Here is a 20,813-nt window from a genome sequence, read left to right as displayed (position 1 = left end):
GCTGTAGCTGTGGATGGGAGACTCTCATCCTATGCGTGGATATATTTCAGTCACTTAAGGGTTACTGTGCTCATCAATCAGTCCTCTGTTTCCCTCTGTTGAATCACCTAGCAACGTGGACCATGTACGAATCAAGCTTGGCTCATGCGAGCCAATCTCAGATCAGCCTTCTGTGAACTGGCAGCGCCAAGAGCAAAATCAAATTGCTTTTATTCGAGGCAGAGGGACTGACTGATGACTTTACCTTCAATGTAGGTTTGTTTGCTTAGTTTGAAACCACATCTCTGATGGAAGAAATCATAATCATATCCCCTAGTCCAAGCAAGTAACGTGCCTTGTCACCACTAATCGGCTAGTGAGTGGCATCAACATCAAACTGCCTTTGCGTTTAGTGCCCATTTGAGAGTAATAAAACTATCTGGAAGCAAAATTAGACCATGGAAAGTTCCCAACGATTATTTCAATGATTGTGCAAAAGGCTCAGAGGGCAAACAGGTGCCCAGAGAGCGAAATGGCTCTTAGTGATGAGTTGGGAAAATCTGTGAGCTGGTTGCCAGAAGACCTTGCTTTGTCAGGGCCACCACTAAGTTCTGACCTTGGCAAGTCTTTTTGCAGGCCTCTCAAGTAAAATGAATGCTTTAGATTACACGGGAGACCTTTTTAGTCCACTACTCAAGCCTTGTCCAGAAACTAAGGAGCTGGGCAAGCACTGTAAGAAGCTGTTTCTGTTCAAGTGGTTACAGTTCTACTCACTGTTTCAATTATTTACAATAACTTGTTTATGACAGGAAGAGGGGGGAGGAGGAAGAACAGGAGGAGTAGGAGGAGCAAGAGAAGAGCAAGCCGAGGAGGAAAAGGCAGCCTTATCCACTCATCCACTTCAGAGGTTAGGTCTGACTCCAGAGCCAGCCTGAAGAGCATATGAACACCCATCCAGATTTTTTAAGCATGTGGGTCAGCTCTGAGTCTTTGCACACGACAGTCTTAATTTGTCAGCTATCTGTGCTCTGGTGCTGTTCTGTGATAGTACAAGAAAGCCCGTTTCCAAGACTTTGTGTATATATGTTCAAGTCCAATCTTCAAGGCATTGGCCAATTTGTGCAGGCTCTGCACATCATTTCATAGCTCCTACTTGGATATGATTCTTAAGGCTTCATTGATTTGAAAAATTGAGAATTTCTCCTCCCTCCAGTGGAAAATTGTTAAACCAGAATATAGTAAAAGAATATTTTCAAGGGGAAAGAAATAGAAAATGAGCTACTTAACAAATAAAATCTAAACTGTACATTACAGTTTGATTCTTTTGAGGGTGGATGGAATGAGGGAGATAAAAACACAGCCCAGGCTATTTCAAAAACATGCTATGTAGCCAAAGCCGGCCTTGAACTCCCCATTCTTTCTTCACTTCCCAAGTATTGAAATTATATGCATATCACTGTGCCAGGATCACTTTGACTCTAAAGACTAAAAATTACATTTCCCCATCTAATGAGAAAAATACAACACTGTTCCATGGATACACTAGCTTAAGTGCTTGGTGACTATTAAAGAATTCAATTGCCAATGGGAACTGAGAGCCTCACCTCTGCACCAAACCTCCAGGACATTTTCTCTTCATATTCATATTCCTGTGTGTAGTTTTACACTAATACAAAGAACACTTGTAACCAGAACTACCTCGTCACCTGTACATTAGATGGCTGGGTGCCCGAAATGTAATTTTTAGGAAGGTATTGATTTCTACTTTTTTCTGAAAATCAATATTCATAGCATTCACTAACTATAGCCGAAGAGTTAGAATTAGGAAGTGGGCTATCTATTTTATTATATTTATTTCTGGTCAGTCATTTTCTATATACCAGTGTCCTTCTCCAAAATTAAAAAGAAAAAAAAGCTCTTACAAAACAAAAAAGGAAGAGGAAAGCTTCTTTTCGCCAAGCACTTGACCTTCCACAGCATTTTATATATTGCTTAGCCTTTAATTGTTTGTGGTAAGCCTTCAAATGATATTAATGAAAGCCTGTGATCTCATTAATTAAAAAGGAATCACATCAGCTTTACTTATATTCCATTGTTATAGATACTAGCATACAGCACATGATGCCAAAACACATAAACACGCTCTCCCATGCACACACACGTGTGCATGCTCACACCTGCACGTATGGCAAGCTACTGCCTTGTCACGAGTTCCAGAGTTTACTCTATGATTTACTTTGAAAACCTCACTGTCCCATAAGTTCTAATGTACCACCATATTGTGTCCCTATGTTAACATACTTCTAGCTACTTCAGTTGAGACTGCCAGCCCAGCAAGGAAGAAATCTATGACTTAAGACATAATTCTATAATCAATACATAGTCAGATGAGAAGTTCTAGAGAGATTGCTCGGCAATTTTCTGAAGCAAACTTTGGCTTAATTTTAAATTTTTCATTTTGACTAATTAATGCTACAAGCAAATTGGTAGTGTTGCTTTTCTTTCAATTTTATACTTAGTTATGAATCCTTGAATCATATTAAAATATAATTCACATGAAGTTCTTTTAAACAGAAACACTAGTTGGGAATCAATATACAATCTTGCTAAAATAGTATGTGTCCTTTTAATGGTTCTCCAACTAATATCCATTGATTGTTACAAGGTAATATGAAAGAAAATTACATCAAAAAATGTAGTTAATACAAAGGGTTTGAAACAAGAATCTAAAGAGAAAATAACTCAAGGATATAGAATAGGTACTATTTTTAAGTTAGCGTTAAATCTCAAAACTCACTGTGACTCTTTCAAAGAAAACATGTGCAGAAATTTAAGAATTACTAAAAGTTATTCATTCTTTCACCAGGGCTCTTCTTCCTTTTCTTTCTTTCTTTCTTTCTTTCTTTCTTTCTTTCTTTCTTCCTTTCTTCCTTTCTTCCTTTCTTCCTTCCTTCTTTCTTTTTTTCCTTCTTTCCTTCTTTCCTTCCTTCCTTCTTTCCTTTTTTCCTTCCTTCCTTCTTTTCTTCCTTTTTTTCTTTCAACTACATTTTAATTTTATCTAAGAACAACAATAAATTTTAGAAATTTTGGCATACATACAGTGTTAATGCTTTTGTGCCTATTGATAAAATGTTACCAGATTTAATTTAAAAAAAATAGGTAAACTTGCTATGTAGTAAGAGGAAGCTCAAATACGAGCTCAGTATTTTTCCTGTCGTACTCATGGATTAAAAAGCAGTGAAATTTGTCAAAATTACCCAGTAAGCTTTTATTCAGAGCGTCCATTTGTGTGATTTGCAAACCTCTCTATGTTTTCCAGGCATATTACTACTGAAGGGGAAATTAAACTCCAGTTGCCTTTTCCTTTCTGTTAATTTTGACCTGTTTTTAAAAATCAGATACATTAATTAATGTGCTCTGTCTCTTGAGGTTTTGATGATTGTGTCACTTAAGAACTGGCTTCTGGGTCTTGAGAGCTTAGGTTTATTTAATTAAGGCCCAATAATTTTCATTTGTTTAAATATTCTCAGTGCAATTGTCTCTCAAACATATTAAATATTTGTCTTTGACAGCACAGATTCTAAGCAAAAGTCACTGTTTGATCAATAATTCAGTTTTAATTTGAAGTGTATTCCATAAAAATGCTGAGAGCATTAAGTTGTATTGACATGAGAAAAGATTTAACATCCATTCCCTATGTTGCCTCCACACACTAGTGACTATTTTGAATAGAGATTTTGTTGACGTTTTCTAATATATAGTCACATTCTTAACACCCAGGAACTTGGGCACCACTTCTTGTTTTCATTAACCTCAATTGTCTGTCCTACTTCTTTGTATTGCTGATTTCCTATCTCCCTCGTGTTTTGTCTCCAACTGTGGTTATCCTTGTAAGACTTCCATTGGTGGACTAATAATTCTAAAATTTATGGCAAATAGGATCTATAAGCAAAGTGCATGGGGTCAAACAAGTTGTATTCACTGTTCTAATATAAAACAGCCCTGCAAAAGGGAAATTAATGTTAACCTGAAGACTGTTACTTTGTTTTCATACATTCTAGTGTCACCCATGTTATAACTCAAAAGGTTTTTGTCTTGTATTTCTATTATGGTCTGGTTAGATAAGTTCTTTCAATTGAACCCCAAATTAAGTAATAACTATGCAAAATCAATTTAGTTTAGTGTGACAATCAAAAATAATTGAAAATATAAACATTAAAACTATGAGAGGAAAAATTATTAGTTTCAGGTGTTAATAAAATAAAAATAACTCTATTCTGAATGAAATGAGCTCAATTTACATTCTTTATAAACTAATTAGCTGAGTTGGTTGTTTGTTGGGTAGTTGATTTCTTGAGACAGAGTTTCTCTGTGTAGCCCTGGCTATCCTGAAACTCGTTCTGTAGACCAGGCTAGCCTGGATTTTAGAGGTTCATTTGCTTTTGCCTCCTGATTGCTGGTCTTAAAGGCATGTGCCACCATACCCAACTTAGTTGATCCATTTTTAAGTATAAAATTCATCATTAATAGAAAACTAAAAGAATATAAATCCTATACTGAGACTATACAAAAAACTAAGAAATAATAAACCAAAAAAACCTCAATAATCTAATTGATAACTGGGCAAACAAACTAGACAGCTCTGAAAAGTACAATTTGCCAATAGATATTAGATTAAAAGATTTTACATTCATGGCCGCTAAAGGATTGAAAGCCAAAGCTACATTAGGATTCTTTTCTATCCTTGTGAGAATGACTGTTATTAAGAAACCAAAAAATAAATTCTCATGAGTACAAGGAAAGAGAAATCTTAGAGAAAGGTAGTGGGGATGCAAACTAGTTCAGTCACCGTGAAAATCAAAATGATGATTCCTCAATGAACCAAACACACAACCACTAAAAGATGCGACTATACTATCTTTTAGGTTTGCAGTCAATGAAATCCAGATAAGATAGAACAGAGATAGTTGCACTGACATTTTTATTACAGCACTATACCCAACAGTTAAATTGTAGATTCAGCTCATATATCCATCAAAACACGAACAGATAGAGAAAATAAAGTGTAAATCTATGTTGGAGGGCGGGGGCCTGTTCGTCCTGGCAGCCCTACTAGCTTAGCCCCAAAATAACTACAAAGAAACTGTATTCATTAAATCACTGCTTGGCCCATTAGTTCTAGCTTCTTATTGGCTAACTCTTACATTAATTTAACCCATTTCCTATTAATCTCTATATCGTCACGTGGCAGTGGTTTATAGGGAAAGATTAGGCATGTTTAATTCTGGTGGCTCCATAATGTCTCTCCCATACTTCTTCTTTTTTTTTCCCTAGTATTCAGTTCTGTCTTCCCTGCCAACCTAAATTCTGCACTATCAACTAAACCAAGGCAGTTTCTTTATTCATTAACCAATGAAAGCAACAACAAACAGAAGGACGTCCTACACCAAATCTAGATGTTATTACTCATTTATTCAGGCAAAAAAAAAATGTGACTGCAGAAAATGGAAAACAAAAGATCATCATGTTAAGCAAAATAAGATAGGCTGAGAAAGATTAATGATATGTTTTTTTCATATATCTGCTATCTGTGCTTAAAAGTCTAAGGTTTGAAGGCATAGACGGTACTATTTAGGAAAAGTGACCAGTGGGGCCCATACAGAAAGTGACAATGGGGATAAATAAGATCAAATTCCATAATATAGTTGTATGAGAGTGTCACAATGAACGTTTGTATTATATTGAACAATGAATATACACTAAGAAAAGCAAAATCATTTTAAGACAACATTCCTGAACTTTTAATCAAGTGTCCCTGAAATTACTTTCAAAATGTATTTAAAGAACTTTCTATAAAATCTCTGTCCTCTATCTCAAGTTCCGAATTGAAAAGATTTTCTCATATTTTCATAATTTTATAAGGTAAGACAAGAGATAGACATTGGTTTATTTAGGAAATTGGTTTGTGTACATCACTACATAGTTTTCTCAGTATTTCTTACTGCATTTCTTATACTTCATTGTGCCTAAGAATTCCCTTATAGTTTGTTAACATATATAGACCAATGGAATTTTCCCTGCAGATTCTGGATTCTGGGAGCTTCTTAAGCCTAGAAATGTATGTTTTAAATAAAAACCTTTGTGATTTGGATTCATATGCAGTAACATCCTCAAGTAATGAGTCAGAGGTCTTCAACTTAGTAAATAGAAAATACAATTGTAATCAACTGGAAATAACATATCCTAATTAAAACAGTAGCCTATATTTACCATCAAATCCATATTCACTTCATAAAATCCAGAGAACATTGAAGATATGTAATTCAATGGAGTTTTAATTACTTAAAACAATATTTGAAGTCATAAAGCAAATACTTGAATCCGTATTCTATGCAGTATACTTTTTTCATAGATCATATGTGCCCTTTATCTCTTCCGGTATACTTAAACCTTTTTCTACTTAACTTTAGAGCAACCATCTAAACCTGAAATTGTAAACAAAGCACCATATCTTGAAACAGAGAAGCTACAAAAGGTGAGAACTTGTTTGTATTAATGGCTTTACTCGATTTAGATGCCCTATGACCAGACAAACAATATTTGCTTGCTTTTATGGAATTCACAACTTCACGTTCAATCAGAGAACACAGGAAGTCATAGTGGGAACGGTGTAATCACTGTCCATTAGCAGGTGTGCTTATTTCTCAAGAGAAGAGTCTTTCAGATGTGGATGTTGATATAGAGTCTGTAAAAAAAAAAAAAAAGTGAATTTTCTCCATGCCAACGTTGAGAAAAGCTTTCAAACGAAATGAAATCATGGGATATGAAGAGTGTGGTCTTTCTGGTAAACATCAAACTTTGGTGTTTCAGAAATTTGGGTGCTAAAATTCAAAGCAAGAGAGAACATTAGAAGATAAATCTGGAAAGGTAAAATGTTCTGAGATGAACCAAGACTTATGTAATATTTAGACTTTATTCTATTAATGTAAACTACTCTAGGTGTGAAGTACACGCTGAGAGACAAAAGAAATAAACAATCACATTATCACGGGTTTGATCGGAAATAGAACTGGTAGGCAGGCAAAATAGAGTTCCACATGTAAGTACATCAATTGGGTAATGATCTCATCCTAATTAACTAAAATACCTCGATATTCCTTTGTGTTTGTGGGGGCAGGTAAGATTAAGCTTTTTGAATCCTATTTAATTTTACTGCCCAATATTTGATAAACATTGAATAATTTAGTTAAAACTCACTTGAAGACTGAGCTGAGGATTATGGAATATGGTGAGTATGTATACTTTGAAATCAAAATGAAATTGGAGAGGTGCCACATTTTAACACTAAATGTTTCTTGCATTTGAAAATCTATGAACCACAGCAATAATCAATATTAATATGGTTATAAAGTCATCTAGTTAATACTAAAAATGAATAGCATCAAAACAAATTTGGTAATGCCTATTGGATATGATTTTATGTATAGTGGAAAGCTTTATTGTGGATTTTAAAATGGGTATTACTGTAATTTTTCATATGAATTATTTTTATTCAAGATTCAAAAGGTAGTATCTTAGTCAAAAAATGGAAAATAAATTGTTTAAGATACTTTATTTCCTGAAGAATCTGAGACTTCCGTGAAATAAGGATTTGGAACTGTTTGAAATGAGGAAATTTTCTTTTTCAATTTTCAGTTAGGTGACTGCATTTCAAGGGACAGTTACCCAGATGGCAACATCACATGGTACAGGAATGGGAAAGTTCTGCAACCCCTTTTAGGAGGTGAGTCTGAGTCAAGCAATGAATGCTCGTGGCCTTTCTGTGTATTATATAGGCTACCTACTTTATGAGCTGTCCAGAACTGAACATGCTGTCTCCCCTGCTCTATCTACAACTTACACTTCAGTTACACTAAGAGCCTCTTAACTCATTCAGTGATTAGACACCATTTTATCGCCAGTGTGGAAGAATTAGAAGCAGAAAGCAGTATCTCTATATATGGCATGTTCTAAAAGTTAATTAAATTGAGTGGGAGATAGAATTTCAAAATTCTATTTTTGCCTATGCCTATGACTCACAGGTTTAAAATGACATCTTACCTTGTTGAGTGTCAGTTTTCTCTCCTGTTAAAGACAATTAGTAGGACAAACTCACCTCTGAAATGTGTTGGGACATTTACTTATGGATTGAGGCTTTCCAGTGTTACTTTTCATCATTGGTGTTCTTTACTTTCTTTAGAGGTGGCCATACTTTTGAAAAATGAAATTGATCCAGTTACTCAGTTGTATACCATGACCTCATCCTTGGAGTATAAGACAACCAAGGCTGACATCCAAATGCCATTCACTTGTTCTGTGACATATTATGGACCCTCTGGCCAGAAGACAATCCATTCGGAACAAGCAGTCTTTGATATTTACTGTAAGTAACTGATTATACAATTATGTAATTGTAATGTATTAGAAATAATATTTAAAAGCTTTTAATCTTTGAAGTTCTGATTCAATTCCTCTTAATATTCTGCTGTCAATCCTCACCCCCAAACTTTTATGTGCAAATAATCTTTTTCTTGGAAAGCATGTAGAAAAAAATGTTTACCACTTAACAATAGACTCCACTTTTTCACACATTATTTATTAATATGTGTTCTGTACTCTATGAGGTGTTATGTTCTTTAAAGGTTTGATCTCTAATTTGATCAATTCCCTCCAATACTCTTCAGTCACAGAATATTGACATGTGTTTTATAGGAATTCCTAATGCCTACTGGCCATTTCCTTAAAAAAGGATGGGTAAATACTACCTTATGAGTGACTAGCTTCCTAAGTTTAAAAATCACCAAAGCAAATATTAAGACTTGGGAAAGTGGCTTCAGAAGGAACTTGCATGTACGTGAGTACCATGTATAAAGATAGGCAGCTGGATGAATCCTTGGATGAATGAGAATAACACAATAATTCCATGTATATATGGGGAGTGATTGGCAATGAGAAGATAGCACAGGCCTCTTGATGATGCCACAAAGTAGTGCATCCAAAGAGGTTGTTCTTCTAGCTGAGGATCAAGACACATCAAAAGGGAATTGTCAGTGCGAGATTTCAAGTGATAAATGTCATGGAAACATACTGGCAAGTCCTGAAAGGTCATATGTTCCAGGACAGTGATTTTGGAACTCTTGAACACATTAGTAGAATATGAAGGAGTTGCTAGAACACAGATTACTGAACATCACTCAAGTAAAAAGATCCAGTGGATGTAAAGAGGTGCTTCCCGGTGAACTTATTTAAAAAATGATATGGTAATATTATTGCTAATAATCTATTGAGAATATATGAAAAGCCATTGATGTTGGGAGCCTTCAGAGGCAGAGAAAAATGATAGGAGAGGACATGCAGGAAAGAAGTGGATGAAAGAATCCAACCTGAGAGAGTAGAGTAAGATGTACTAGTCCTCCCTCTCTTTAGTTTCTGTGTTCACCTTATTTCTGCCTCTGGTACTGACTTCACTCAACCATTCCTGGTTCCCTGTGCTTTCTGCAATGATCACTAGAATGCTATTCCTGGCTACTTGCTTTTCTCTCCTCACCCTCAACAAAGCGCTCATCAAGCTGGCATCAGAAGTCTCTTCCTAAAATCTGCATCCTCCCTGTGACCAATCTTCTTCACCGACACCTCTGTATGCTCAAATTCATTTTCATGCTCTTGGCTGCTGTATTCCCTAAGTCTGTTTCAGCCACAGTCATGTACTGTGCGTCAACCTTCATCATCACACATTCTTTTATACTGACCACATTCCTCTGCGAGAATACAATTCCCATGCATTCCTATGTGTTATCATTGCGTGGTCTTTATCATATAGCAAACCCCTACTTATTCTACAAAACATGGTTCTAGAAGGAAACCATATTGGAAGATTCCCAGGCTCTAACATCTAGGTTTTATCTTTCCTGCAATGTCTAATGTTACAGTCTAAATGGTTAAATTTGGTTTTCTCATAAGTAGAGTAAATTTGCTAAACAAAAAGCATGGCATTTCTCAACTTTATAATTCTTACACATTATTTATAACATAGTCATACTAAACTAATAAATCTTTGGGTAGAAGGATAAGTGAATAAATAGGTGTGTGGAAAAAATTAATAGACTAATTTTGTAGGGGTTCATGTAAGTAGTGAAATATAACTATCTCACTTGAGGCAAATTCTTGATAACCATGTGTAGTAAATTAAGGAATACTCATTTCAAATATTTAAGTGTAGGAAATGTATGAAGGATTTTGAATATCATTATAATAATCAAATGATTATCTTTGAAACCCAATTTAGAGAAAATAGCTATGAAAGAGTTGAAAGGGAAAGAAAGGCTCAAGGTGAAGGAACAAATGATCTGATAGCATCATTTCTGGTGTAGGTTAATTAGGGCATAGACAAGGAAAGTTAAGTGTGACGAGAAGGGAAGAATCAAATGTAAGCAATATTAATGCATGAATCGCTGAGACTTAGTACTAGAGTGGATTAAAGGAGGCAAAGCAGCAAGTCAGGATAATGGGAAGAATGATGACTTATTAATAAGCAGAGAAAATCTAAAGACTGGGCCAAAAGAACAAGTGATCCACAGTTTGTTAGGCATACAAGCAGCCCAGAAAGCTACTGTAAAAGTGCAAATGTGTTACAATAATCCTCTGATCAGACTTCAGTTCTTTGTCTTCCTAGAACAGACGAAATTGAAAAGGGTTGCAAAGGAAGGACTTTGAAATAGAAGAGGAAGGCAGACAATCATGGTCCTGACTGTTCTAACATCAGCCTTGATCAGAGATGTGCCAATGCTCCTTTCTGAGAGAGGGTCACATCAAAGTGTGAACCTGACACACATTACAAAAGAAGTTGTGATGAGCCCCACTATTTTATGCAACTGAAGTATACCAACAAATAAAGGAAAAGGAAAAAGAGAGAGAAGTGGGTACAGTATGAAAACCCAGAAATGGCAGCTGCCAGTGAGATACTAAAAGCAAATTTTATTTGCTTCTTCCACTCTACTGAGAACTGCTGGTTGGAGAACTACCTGCAGCAAATCCAGAAATAAACACATGCAACGAACCTAAAGCAGTGTGCAAACCTCACTTTTAGTCTCGGGACTTAGTGATGCTCAGATGCCCAGTATCAGAGGCAATCAACAACAGCAGTTCTAAGTTTTCTTCTGCGTTTAACTTAAATGACTGCAAGAAATGGAGGGGGGCTTCTCAAACTACAACTTATTAGTTTCACTTTATTAGCTAATAATAAAATAGGTCTTTGTAGAATATTCTCTCCATAAATCTTTATTGTCTTTTTGAGGTATATATTTTTCTTCACTCGCTTCTCTTCTTTTTCCCTTCCCTTCTCCACTCTCCCATGATCCCCACACTCCCATTTCCCCAGAAGATCTTGTCTTTTTCTACTTCCCATGTAGATTAGATTTATATATGTCTCTCTAGGGTCTTCATTGTTGTCTAGGTTCTCTGGAGTTGTGAATTGTAGGCTGATTTTTCTTTGTTTTATATCTAAAAGACACTTATGGGTGAGTTCATGTTATATTTGTCTTTCTGATTCTTGACTGCTTAACTCAATGTGACTTTTCTAGATCCATTTATTTGCCTGCAAATTTCAAGATGTCAATACTTTTTCCACTGTATAGTGCTCCGTTGTATAAATGTACCATTTTTTTTCTTTATCCATTCTTAAGTTGAAGGGCATTTAGGTTTTTCCCAGGTTCTAGTTATTACAAATAATGCTGCTATGAACACAGCTGGGCACATGTCCTTGTGGTATAATTGAGCATCCTTCCAAAAGTGGTATTGCTGGATCTTGAGGTCATGAATTTCAAAACAGGAAGATACTCAATCATTATTCATTTTTGCCTATCTTCCTCAAAATTCATCCTTCATGGTATTATCCAGCTATGTAAAGCATGGATGTTAAAAAGCCATTCATGTTTAAAGCCACCACTACTTCCTGTCACTGTCTACTTACTGGATAATGTTCTACTGTGTGAAGTATTTAATTCACTTGGCATTGGACTGTTGGGTAGTCCTGTGTGTTAAAAAATACTCAATACCTCTGTTTTATCTGCAGAAATTAACCACTGTGTAATAGGAGTTATGTCATGTCTTGTTTTAAAGAACAAAATAGAATAGCAACAATATTTATGGACCATAGAACAATTTCAATCACTGTCCTTCACTGTCTCTGTCCTCTGTCTCTGTGTCTGTCCTCTGCCTCTGTCTGTCTGTGTGTGTGAGTGTGTGTGTGTGTGTGTGTGTGTGTGTGTGTGTGTCTTCATGGAATTAATTTCCTTAAGTAGATCTGTCCTCTTGCATGCCAAAAAAATACTGCTGGTGCTGTTTAGCTCATGTCTCTTCATTTTACTTTTATTATTGTATAAGAAGGGTGTGATGGTATCCAGTAGCTTTAGTGGCTTTGCTACCCAATTTAGTCTTTCCAAGCTATAAGATTCATATAACACCATTCAATTTCCTTATAATGAAGTCACACAGTGAGATTGTTCTACTGGTCTTTTACACATAAAATAATTACAGTCATTGCCACCTCAGTTAAAGACATTTTGCTAAGAAGAAATTGATTTTTTTTTATGTAACATGGTTCTTTGTAGTTTGCTCTAACTAAGATTAGTACTTGGTATAGCAAGTGGCTATTAACTTCAATCCCTCTATAAAAAGATACATTTAAGTAATTACCATTACTAGCTTCTCGAGAAAATTGTGTATAATTTAGTCATTTACATTGTATGCACAGAGTAATTTGGTACTTGACAAAAATGGTTAACTTCTGCTTGTGACTCCTGCAGATCCTACAGAGCAGGTGACAATACAAGTGCTGCCACCAAAAACTGCCATCAAAGAAGGAGACAACATCACTCTTCAGTGCTTGGGTAATGGCAACCCGCCTCCTGAGGAGTTCATGTTTTACTTACCAGTAAGTGCTTATGCATTGGTTGAACTTGACGACTATCATTCTGTCCTATTGTCTGGCTTCTAACTGGCACGAACAATTGCATGTACTTGGGTAGCTAAAGTGAGAAGGACGGGTTATTCTTGGGAATAGAAAACACAAAACACCACCTGTAGAATTCCGTTGAAAGCTTTTGCAACCCCATCCCCTGTCCTTTCTTCTTTTCCTCGATGTTTAGAGAGTTCAGATGTAAAGAGGAAAAAGAGGCAACCACAGGAAACCATAATTGCAGAGACTCAGGGTGTAATCATCCAAATAAGACACAAAATCTGCCCTTCAGATGTAGATCACTGTAAAATCAAAAGACATGATTGCAAATGGTCTAATGTGTTTGAGGATCCATCCACCCGCAGGCTGCGCTGGACATACTCAGATCTTTTAACGCAAAGACAGTTCTGTTGTGTAGTTTAGCTAGGTTGCTAGAATAATCCTGTGGGCTCCTTATCACAGTACTTCTCATAGCTGAAAGTAATGGTCTGCATCCGGGATACTTTAGGAAATTCCTTTAAATATTTCATTCATCGTGATTTGGAGCCTAATTGTAAAATAAGTGTTTTCACCACCTTCTTACTGAGGAAAGCTATATGCTACCAAATAGTGCATTTATTTAGTACAAACTGCAATAGTGGGATTACTATGAGTTCCCTCGCAGCCTGGCTAGTGGTATTTCACAGTATCACCCACTGCATTACTGAGAACATCTGTACAAGAAGCTTCTCATAAAAATAAATGTTGGCAGATAGCATTGTTTCTCCTATTAAATTTATATACTACCATTTTCTCATTTACAAATACAAGTTTTCAAAACAACTTTCTACTTTGACTATGGGGGATGTTAGAGCCAAACTCATGTTCTGTCTTTAGAAATATGTCTGTTGATTGTCTTGGTTGCTGTTAGCATATACTCCTGCCCTCTCTGTATTTGCTCTCCTCTGATTGATTCCTTTCTTTTGTTCATCTTCCTCCTTAATGCTCTTTCTCTTTCGTTGCTTTTCATTCTTCTCTCTGCTTCCTTCATTTCTGTCTATCATTGTTATTTGGATAAATGACTGGCTTTCCCATCTGCTTGTTTGCTTCCTTTCTGTCCCCATCCTCTTTGCTTATCTCCCCTCTTCTCTTCTTCCCTTTTTTCTCTTCCACTTTTCTTCCTCTCTCTCTTGTTCTCTGTCTTTCTTTGCCTATTTCTGTCTCTGTCTACCTGTCTCTCTCTGTCACTGTCTGCCTCTCTCTCTCTCTCTCTCTCTCTCTCTCTCTCTCTGAATGAAACTAATAGCCTTGCACATGCCAGGCCAGCTCCCTGCCACGACGTTACATCTCCATTGTTCAGTTCATTGAGACAGTCTCACTATATAGCTCATTCTCTCCTCAGACTTGCAATCCTGCCCCCAGCACCTGAATGCTGCAAGTAAAGGTGTATATCCCAAGACCCAGTTCATGTTTTCCTTTAGAATTTCTCAAATATATTTATTGGTGTATATATAGGGGGAAATGGGTATATAAAAACACTGCTTTAAAATTCACACTCAAGCTTTGCTCAAAAAAAAATAAATATCAATAATATAAAATATTTCTTCAAAATTTAGTGCCGAGCTATTAATTGTTTCTGGGATGTTTGTAGAACAAATTTTAATCGTTTTTGTCTAATCAAAAAGTTTGGTCACTGTTTTCTCATATCTGAAAAAATTGTACCTTCCGCAAGAATTATAATCGTTCTTATTGTTGCTACCAAGTGTAAGCTTCTGACCTTTTGCCTCCATCCGAAGGGACAGCCTGAGGGAATAAGAAGCTCAAATACTTACACACTGACAGATGTGAGGCGCAATGCCACAGGAGACTACAAATGCTCGCTCATCGACCAAAAGAGCATGATTGCTTCAACAGCCATCACAGTTCACTGTAAGTGACCTCCTCCGGACCTGCTGCACCTCAACGGCATCTGATAACATGACCTAGCTAACTTTTCTAAGTGCAGACTTACATTTCTTAATCAGTTTGGTTTCCGTTCACTCTGTTAAAAGTGTCAGAAAAGCTCAGCTTTCATGCAGGTTACCACTGTGACACTGAATCCTTGTGTGAGTCTGGGAACTGCAAAGTTGTCGATGGTGCAATCCTTTTTCTAAATGCCTCAGTTTGTTCTAATACTAAGTAATTTGGATGTGATCGTTAAATAACTAATTATATATTGAAATATATGTACACTGAATATATAAATATATACGTATGATATGCATAATTTATTTCATGCAGTTCTGGAGATGGAACCCAGGGTTTTGTACATGCTAAGTAAGCATTCTGCTACTGAGCTATACCCCTAAGCTCTCTTCAAATATTCTTGATATTAATATGATTTGCATTTTACCAGGAAGAATGTAGATTATATATCTCATTTTTAAATTACCGAATAATATTAGCACTCAGATCCAGGCAACACAAAGTTACTACATATTCAGCACTGGGAGATGAAGTAGAGGTGACTTAAGAGCTAAAGCGTAATAAATTGTTGGAAAGTTAACCTCTTCAAAAATCACCTTGAGTGACACCTTTTATTAAATTTTAATCTACTTGGAGGACTCCAGAGGCTACAAAATTATATTTAGTCCCAAAGAATACTATAGGGAAAAAGATCCATTAAGAACAGCCATGTGGAGGGCTGGAAGATGGCTTAGTGGTTAAGAGCACTTCTTGTTCTTGCAGATAACCCGGGTTCAGTTCCCTCCCACTCAGATGGAGGCTCACAAGTATTTGTAACTCCAGTACTGAGATCCCAATGCCCTCTTCTAACCTCAGAGGTTACCAGTCACACACATGTCTAACATACATACATACATGCAAGCAAGGATCTCATCCACACAAAATAATGAAATAAAGAAATCTTCGAAAAATGAAAAGACCAGCCATGAAACTTGAGTGGCTTCTTTTTTTTTTATAAATCACAAAAGTTGATATTGCTAACATATCAGATGCTTCTTAAAAGTAATGATTTATTTTTTTATTGACACTGCCACATGGTAAGAATAAAACTTCTACATATTTTTAGAATAACAGTGCCTCTTGTTTAGGGATGTGTGAAAGGCTGAATGAACTTTTCACCCAACAATGTAATGAGAGAGATTTCTCCTAGAAATGATCTGCCATAGTCCTACAGAGCACCAGGTGACTTGGCTTTGTTTTGTATTGTAAATGAGATTTGGCAATAGTAAAGACAGGGTACTGAAGAGCACCAGAGAGAATGGCCTGGAGTCTAGTATAGGGTTTTCTGCAGCACAGGGATTTTGAGGAACTCGAAACATCTGTAAGCTTTAAGCACGAAACCTAGGCTCTCCATCTGACCACATTCCCTGAATGCAAACACCAAGAATTTGTCAAAAAGCATCACTAGAGAACAATGTGGAAGACCTGGAACTCACAAACAGTCAGAATGGAATTTGCTTAGACAGAGGAAAGGAAGAAAACAATGTCAAAAAACTTTAAAGGAAACTGCTCTAAGCCCATGCTGCTGTGTCCTCAATTTACAATGTTTGGAAAACATACAGGTAAGGAACTGAAGCTGGGAGGGAGACACAGGAGGGCTCAACAGGGAATAATACAACCATATGGTGGCTTTTGATGCCTGAGGAGTCCTGGTGATAACAGTGAAGTACTGAAAACTGTTCACAGCCAAGACCTTTCTTTGTTTCTCTGTCCTCAAGCTCAGAACAATGGTGCTGTTTTTCCCCTCTCTGTGGGCCAGTCACTCATGTGACCATTTATATAACCCTGTTCTAGGATGGAAATTAAAGGAACACAGCCTACAAATACAATACCCGTGAAGAGTCATCTGATATCCCTGTCAATCATACTATGAGACTAGTTTTTGATATTCCAGTTCCTTAGACTTGTGCTTATGGTTGAGAGATGTTAGGTACACAGACACACAAAATCTTTAGAGGGGAGAGCTGTTCTGTGTATGGCATGTAGAATAGGCAGGGAGGGCTGGACTACAGACTACAAGGATGAAGACATGGTGGCAGCCACATCATATCTCAATGATACTTTATAACAGGAAGGAAACTCAAACAAAGTATGAGGAAGGGTAATTGAATTTGGTGCATTTTATTATTCTAACGCATTCTTGTTTTCATAGCTAGATTGGAACATTGGTCTCAAGGTCTGAGCATCTCCTTAAGGGCTAAAGAATGATTATACTCATCATTATGTTATTCTACAGGATATTCTAACATGAAAATTATATTTTGCCCTTCTATCTTTGGCTCCTTGTTTCCCTTTCAAAAACAATTATGCAAAATGTTGGTGGAGAAGCAAGATCCATATACGCACAAGGATGCAGACCAGACCTCACAGTAACACCATATTCCAACAGTCCTGAGTTACTGTTAAAACTGCGGCTCTTCCTCTGCCAAATCTAACAGAGATGCTTCATTGGAGCCTTCAAAGTCAATTTTATCCTTTAAAATCATGTGTCTTCTCAATGACAACCTCTTGACTCTACTAACAAAGGCTCCCAAGTTTCCCTTCCTTTAATTTTCATACAAACATAATTCACCCAAACATTCTAATGAATCACTTTTCTACAAGACGGCACAGCTATTAACATTAGTGTAAAGTAGAAAACATGTGATTCCACCACTCATTTAGTAACCATGTCGAAGAGTCTGGATAGGCCAGAGGAAATCAAGGCATGGTCATCACTCTCATGATGTGTACAACTTCATAGCAAAGACAACCACTAGAAATGGCATTGTTGCAGTTGAGGAAATACCTGAGTCAGTACATTGCCTAATCATGAGGACTTGAGTTCTAGTCTCCAACAATCAAATAAAAAGGCATCTCTAGGTAGAAGTCTGCAACACAAGAAATGGGGAGGAAATATAAGGTGGGGAGACAGAGACCGCCAGATCTCTGGAACTCTTTGCCCCCCCCTCCCCAGTGTAGGCAAATTGATGATTTTCAGGTTCATGATTAAAGACTATCTTTAAAAATAAAAATGGAGAAATATAGGAAGACAGCTGACATCGACATCTGGCCTCTCTATATACCTGCACCTAAGTACATAATACCCATATGCACATGTACACACACACCAGCAAGTTATTACCACATCTGTACATCATACATATTCCTTTTAAAGAGTGACACAGAAAATGATTGGCAAACTGTAATGAAACCATAAAAGAGAGACAAAATGCACAAAAGAACTTCTGGTCTAAACTTAACTCTACAGTTAGATATACATTGTATGTATGAGTTACAAACATCAGTACTAAATTACTCAACACTGAGCAGCCCGATGAGCTATCTCACCTTTTGGGTTTTGTCCACATGGAAAGGATTATGCTGTGTCCTCACCTACCAAAGCACTTAGTTATCAAGGAGACTACACCACAGTGTCTTATACAAAGATTCTCTTCTTTGAAACAAGTTTGATTCAGTTCTCTTTACTCCTGCAAGTGTTTGCTTATGTTATGACTTAGTAGTAGTTCAACAGGTAATTAAGAGACCTGAGTGTTTAATGGATTTGTTACTAGGTTCTGACTTCATAACTAATGCCCTGAAGTGGAGTGTGTAGTACCGCTGACCTGTTGTGTTGTCAAGACATTATCGTGTATGGATCTTCCATTGGTGCCTAGAGCATAGGAGCTGTAGGACAGTATATGTTCAATTGAATTGAATTTTCTTCCTACAAATAATATTATAAGTTTTATATTTAAGAAATCATTTTTCAACTGAAAGGCTCTACATCCTTAGACAGGCTTATCCTGTGCATTTTTAAGATTATCTGTTGAAAGGGTACCTAATAATAGGTCTTATTCAAAATTTCAACTGCATGGAAAATGGAATCGCAATTCAAAAATAATTCAACTATTTGTCAATTTTCTCTGAAAAACATTTGCACTATCTCATAGTTTTCCCATTTATCACCTGCTGTCTAAATATATGTGATTTTCTACTGCAACACCTTATCAACTGCTTTTTGTGTTTACCTACTCATTCTTTTTTCCTTTCTGAAGTGAGCTGATTTTTTTCTTAAGGTGATAAGTTCCACCAGAAATATTTACATGCACCCCAAGCATCAATTATGTTAATTATCAGTGCATATTCAGTTCAGTCGTCCATGTGTTTGCCCAAGTTGGCATCAATGCTGGCTTGTAAGGCTAAGCAGAATCTTCTGCAGTCCAGTCCAGTTGTCTTACACACATAAGTCAGTTCTGATATTCAAGTATGCTCGAAGAAAAATGATTTTTGTTCTTATGTTTACTATCTTGCCTTTTTGTAGTTTTCAATTCAAGCAGGTTTTTTTTTTCCTGTCTCACAGATTTGGATTTATCCTTAAACCCAAGTGGGGAAGTGACCAAGCAGATCGGCGATGCCCTGCCTGTGTCATGCACAATATCTGCCAGTAGGAATGCGACCGTGGTGTGGATGAAAGTGAGTCCAGATCTTTGTTGCTGCCCTGCTGCTTAGGATGGGTTCTTTTTAGCACCCTTTGTATTTTGCTTTACATTCTAGTGTGCATGTTTATGCTTGGCTTGTATGCTCACATCTAGGTGCTATTTCACACCTCTCCTCTCTAGTGTTTGTCAAACCACAGTAAATTGCAGAGGCACTCAGCTGCACTGTGGCATTGCTAATGGATGGGTTGGAGCTTAGTTTGGTGTGTTGCTTTATGATTATATAATGAAGAGCGATCCACCATGCATGCGCACACACAAGCACATGCAATTTTGTACTTTAAGGATGAACCTTTTATAGTACATTTTAACTGCCAATATCTTGACATCATGCCGGGTAGCATCTCTGTGAAAAAATGCAGCCCGTTCATTACTTTTCCCATCATTTATATTGAAATCCAGGCAGATAAATCAGAAAATTTACACGTGAGAGTAGAGGCTCAAGTTCAGGCTTTCTGAAGCATGACTATTGTGCTGCAGTTACACCATTCGTGCCTCCCCTTTGGTGCTGAGAAAACTTTTCAATCTCTAAAAGCAGGTCCTTCTGAATGATGAGCTCTTTGATACTAAGTGGCCCCTTTCACCTCTAGACCTTAGGAAACAATTAGAACACACTATGATCTTTCTTGGGATTTCCTTTGTGAGCTCATGTAGTCATGTAACTAAATCAAAGACTGTGACTTGGGGCCCAGCCATTTCTACATTTGTCGAGTGGGAAAGGAGGATGTATAATTGGTGCTTTAAGTCAAGCTTGTCTTTAAAGCATAAGTCTATGTCCATGGTACCACTGTTTACAACTTTGGCTAGTGTTCCCCAACACTCATTGTAAGAATGGACAAGGTTATGAGAAAATAAATATCCACATAATTTGAAACAGGGGTTATTATCTTATAATAATCATGCTGATGTGGGATTTTCCTCAGTATGCTGTGAATATGTTTTATTAATGTTAGTTAATTAGTAAAAGTCTTTTGGGCAATGGCTTAGCAGAGAAAAGACAGGCATGAAATCAGAACAGAGATAGAGAAAGAGAGAATAGGTGGAATCAGAGAAACACCATGTTGCTGCTGAAGGCGGACATGCCAGAACTATACCCGGTAAGCCACAACCTCATGGCGAGACACAAAATAATAAAAATAACTTAATTTAAGATGTAAGAGCTAGCCAAGAGTACACTAGAGTCATTAGCCAAACAGTGTTGTAATTAATATAGTTTGTGTAATTATTTGTGTATAAGCAGTCAAAAATGAAAGAACAGTCTCCACCTACATCATGAAGGCATATTCTTACTAGAACTTCTTCTTGACAAAATATTATTATATTGTTATCTTAATGCTAGATTCTCTTCTTCCCTCCTTCTTTCCCTCCTCCTCCTCCTC

General features: G+C 36.7%; 1 protein-coding gene across 2 annotated transcripts in view; it reads left to right on the top strand.

Moving 5' to 3' along the window:
• Window positions 1–20,813, top strand: part of Alcam (activated leukocyte cell adhesion molecule) — a 178,867-nt gene that overhangs the window by 135,764 nt on the left and 22,290 nt on the right. For both annotated transcript variants that reach the window (XM_013352357.2, XM_013352360.2), the window contains exons 4-9: window positions 6,450–6,514; window positions 7,675–7,762; window positions 8,219–8,401; window positions 12,822–12,949; window positions 14,749–14,881; window positions 19,299–19,411. In XM_013352357.2, coding sequence (XP_013207811.1) covers window positions 6,450–6,514; window positions 7,675–7,762; window positions 8,219–8,401; window positions 12,822–12,949; window positions 14,749–14,881; window positions 19,299–19,411 — 710 coding nt within the window. The remainder of the gene's footprint in view (window positions 1–6,449; window positions 6,515–7,674; window positions 7,763–8,218; window positions 8,402–12,821; window positions 12,950–14,748; window positions 14,882–19,298; window positions 19,412–20,813) is intronic.

The sequence above is a fragment of the Microtus ochrogaster genome, chromosome 2, assembly GCF_000317375.1.
Source record: "Microtus ochrogaster isolate Prairie Vole_2 chromosome 2, MicOch1.0, whole genome shotgun sequence".
Taxonomy (NCBI): domain Eukaryota; kingdom Metazoa; phylum Chordata; class Mammalia; order Rodentia; family Cricetidae; genus Microtus; species Microtus ochrogaster.
This window is presented reverse-complemented; position numbering and strand designations above follow the sequence as displayed.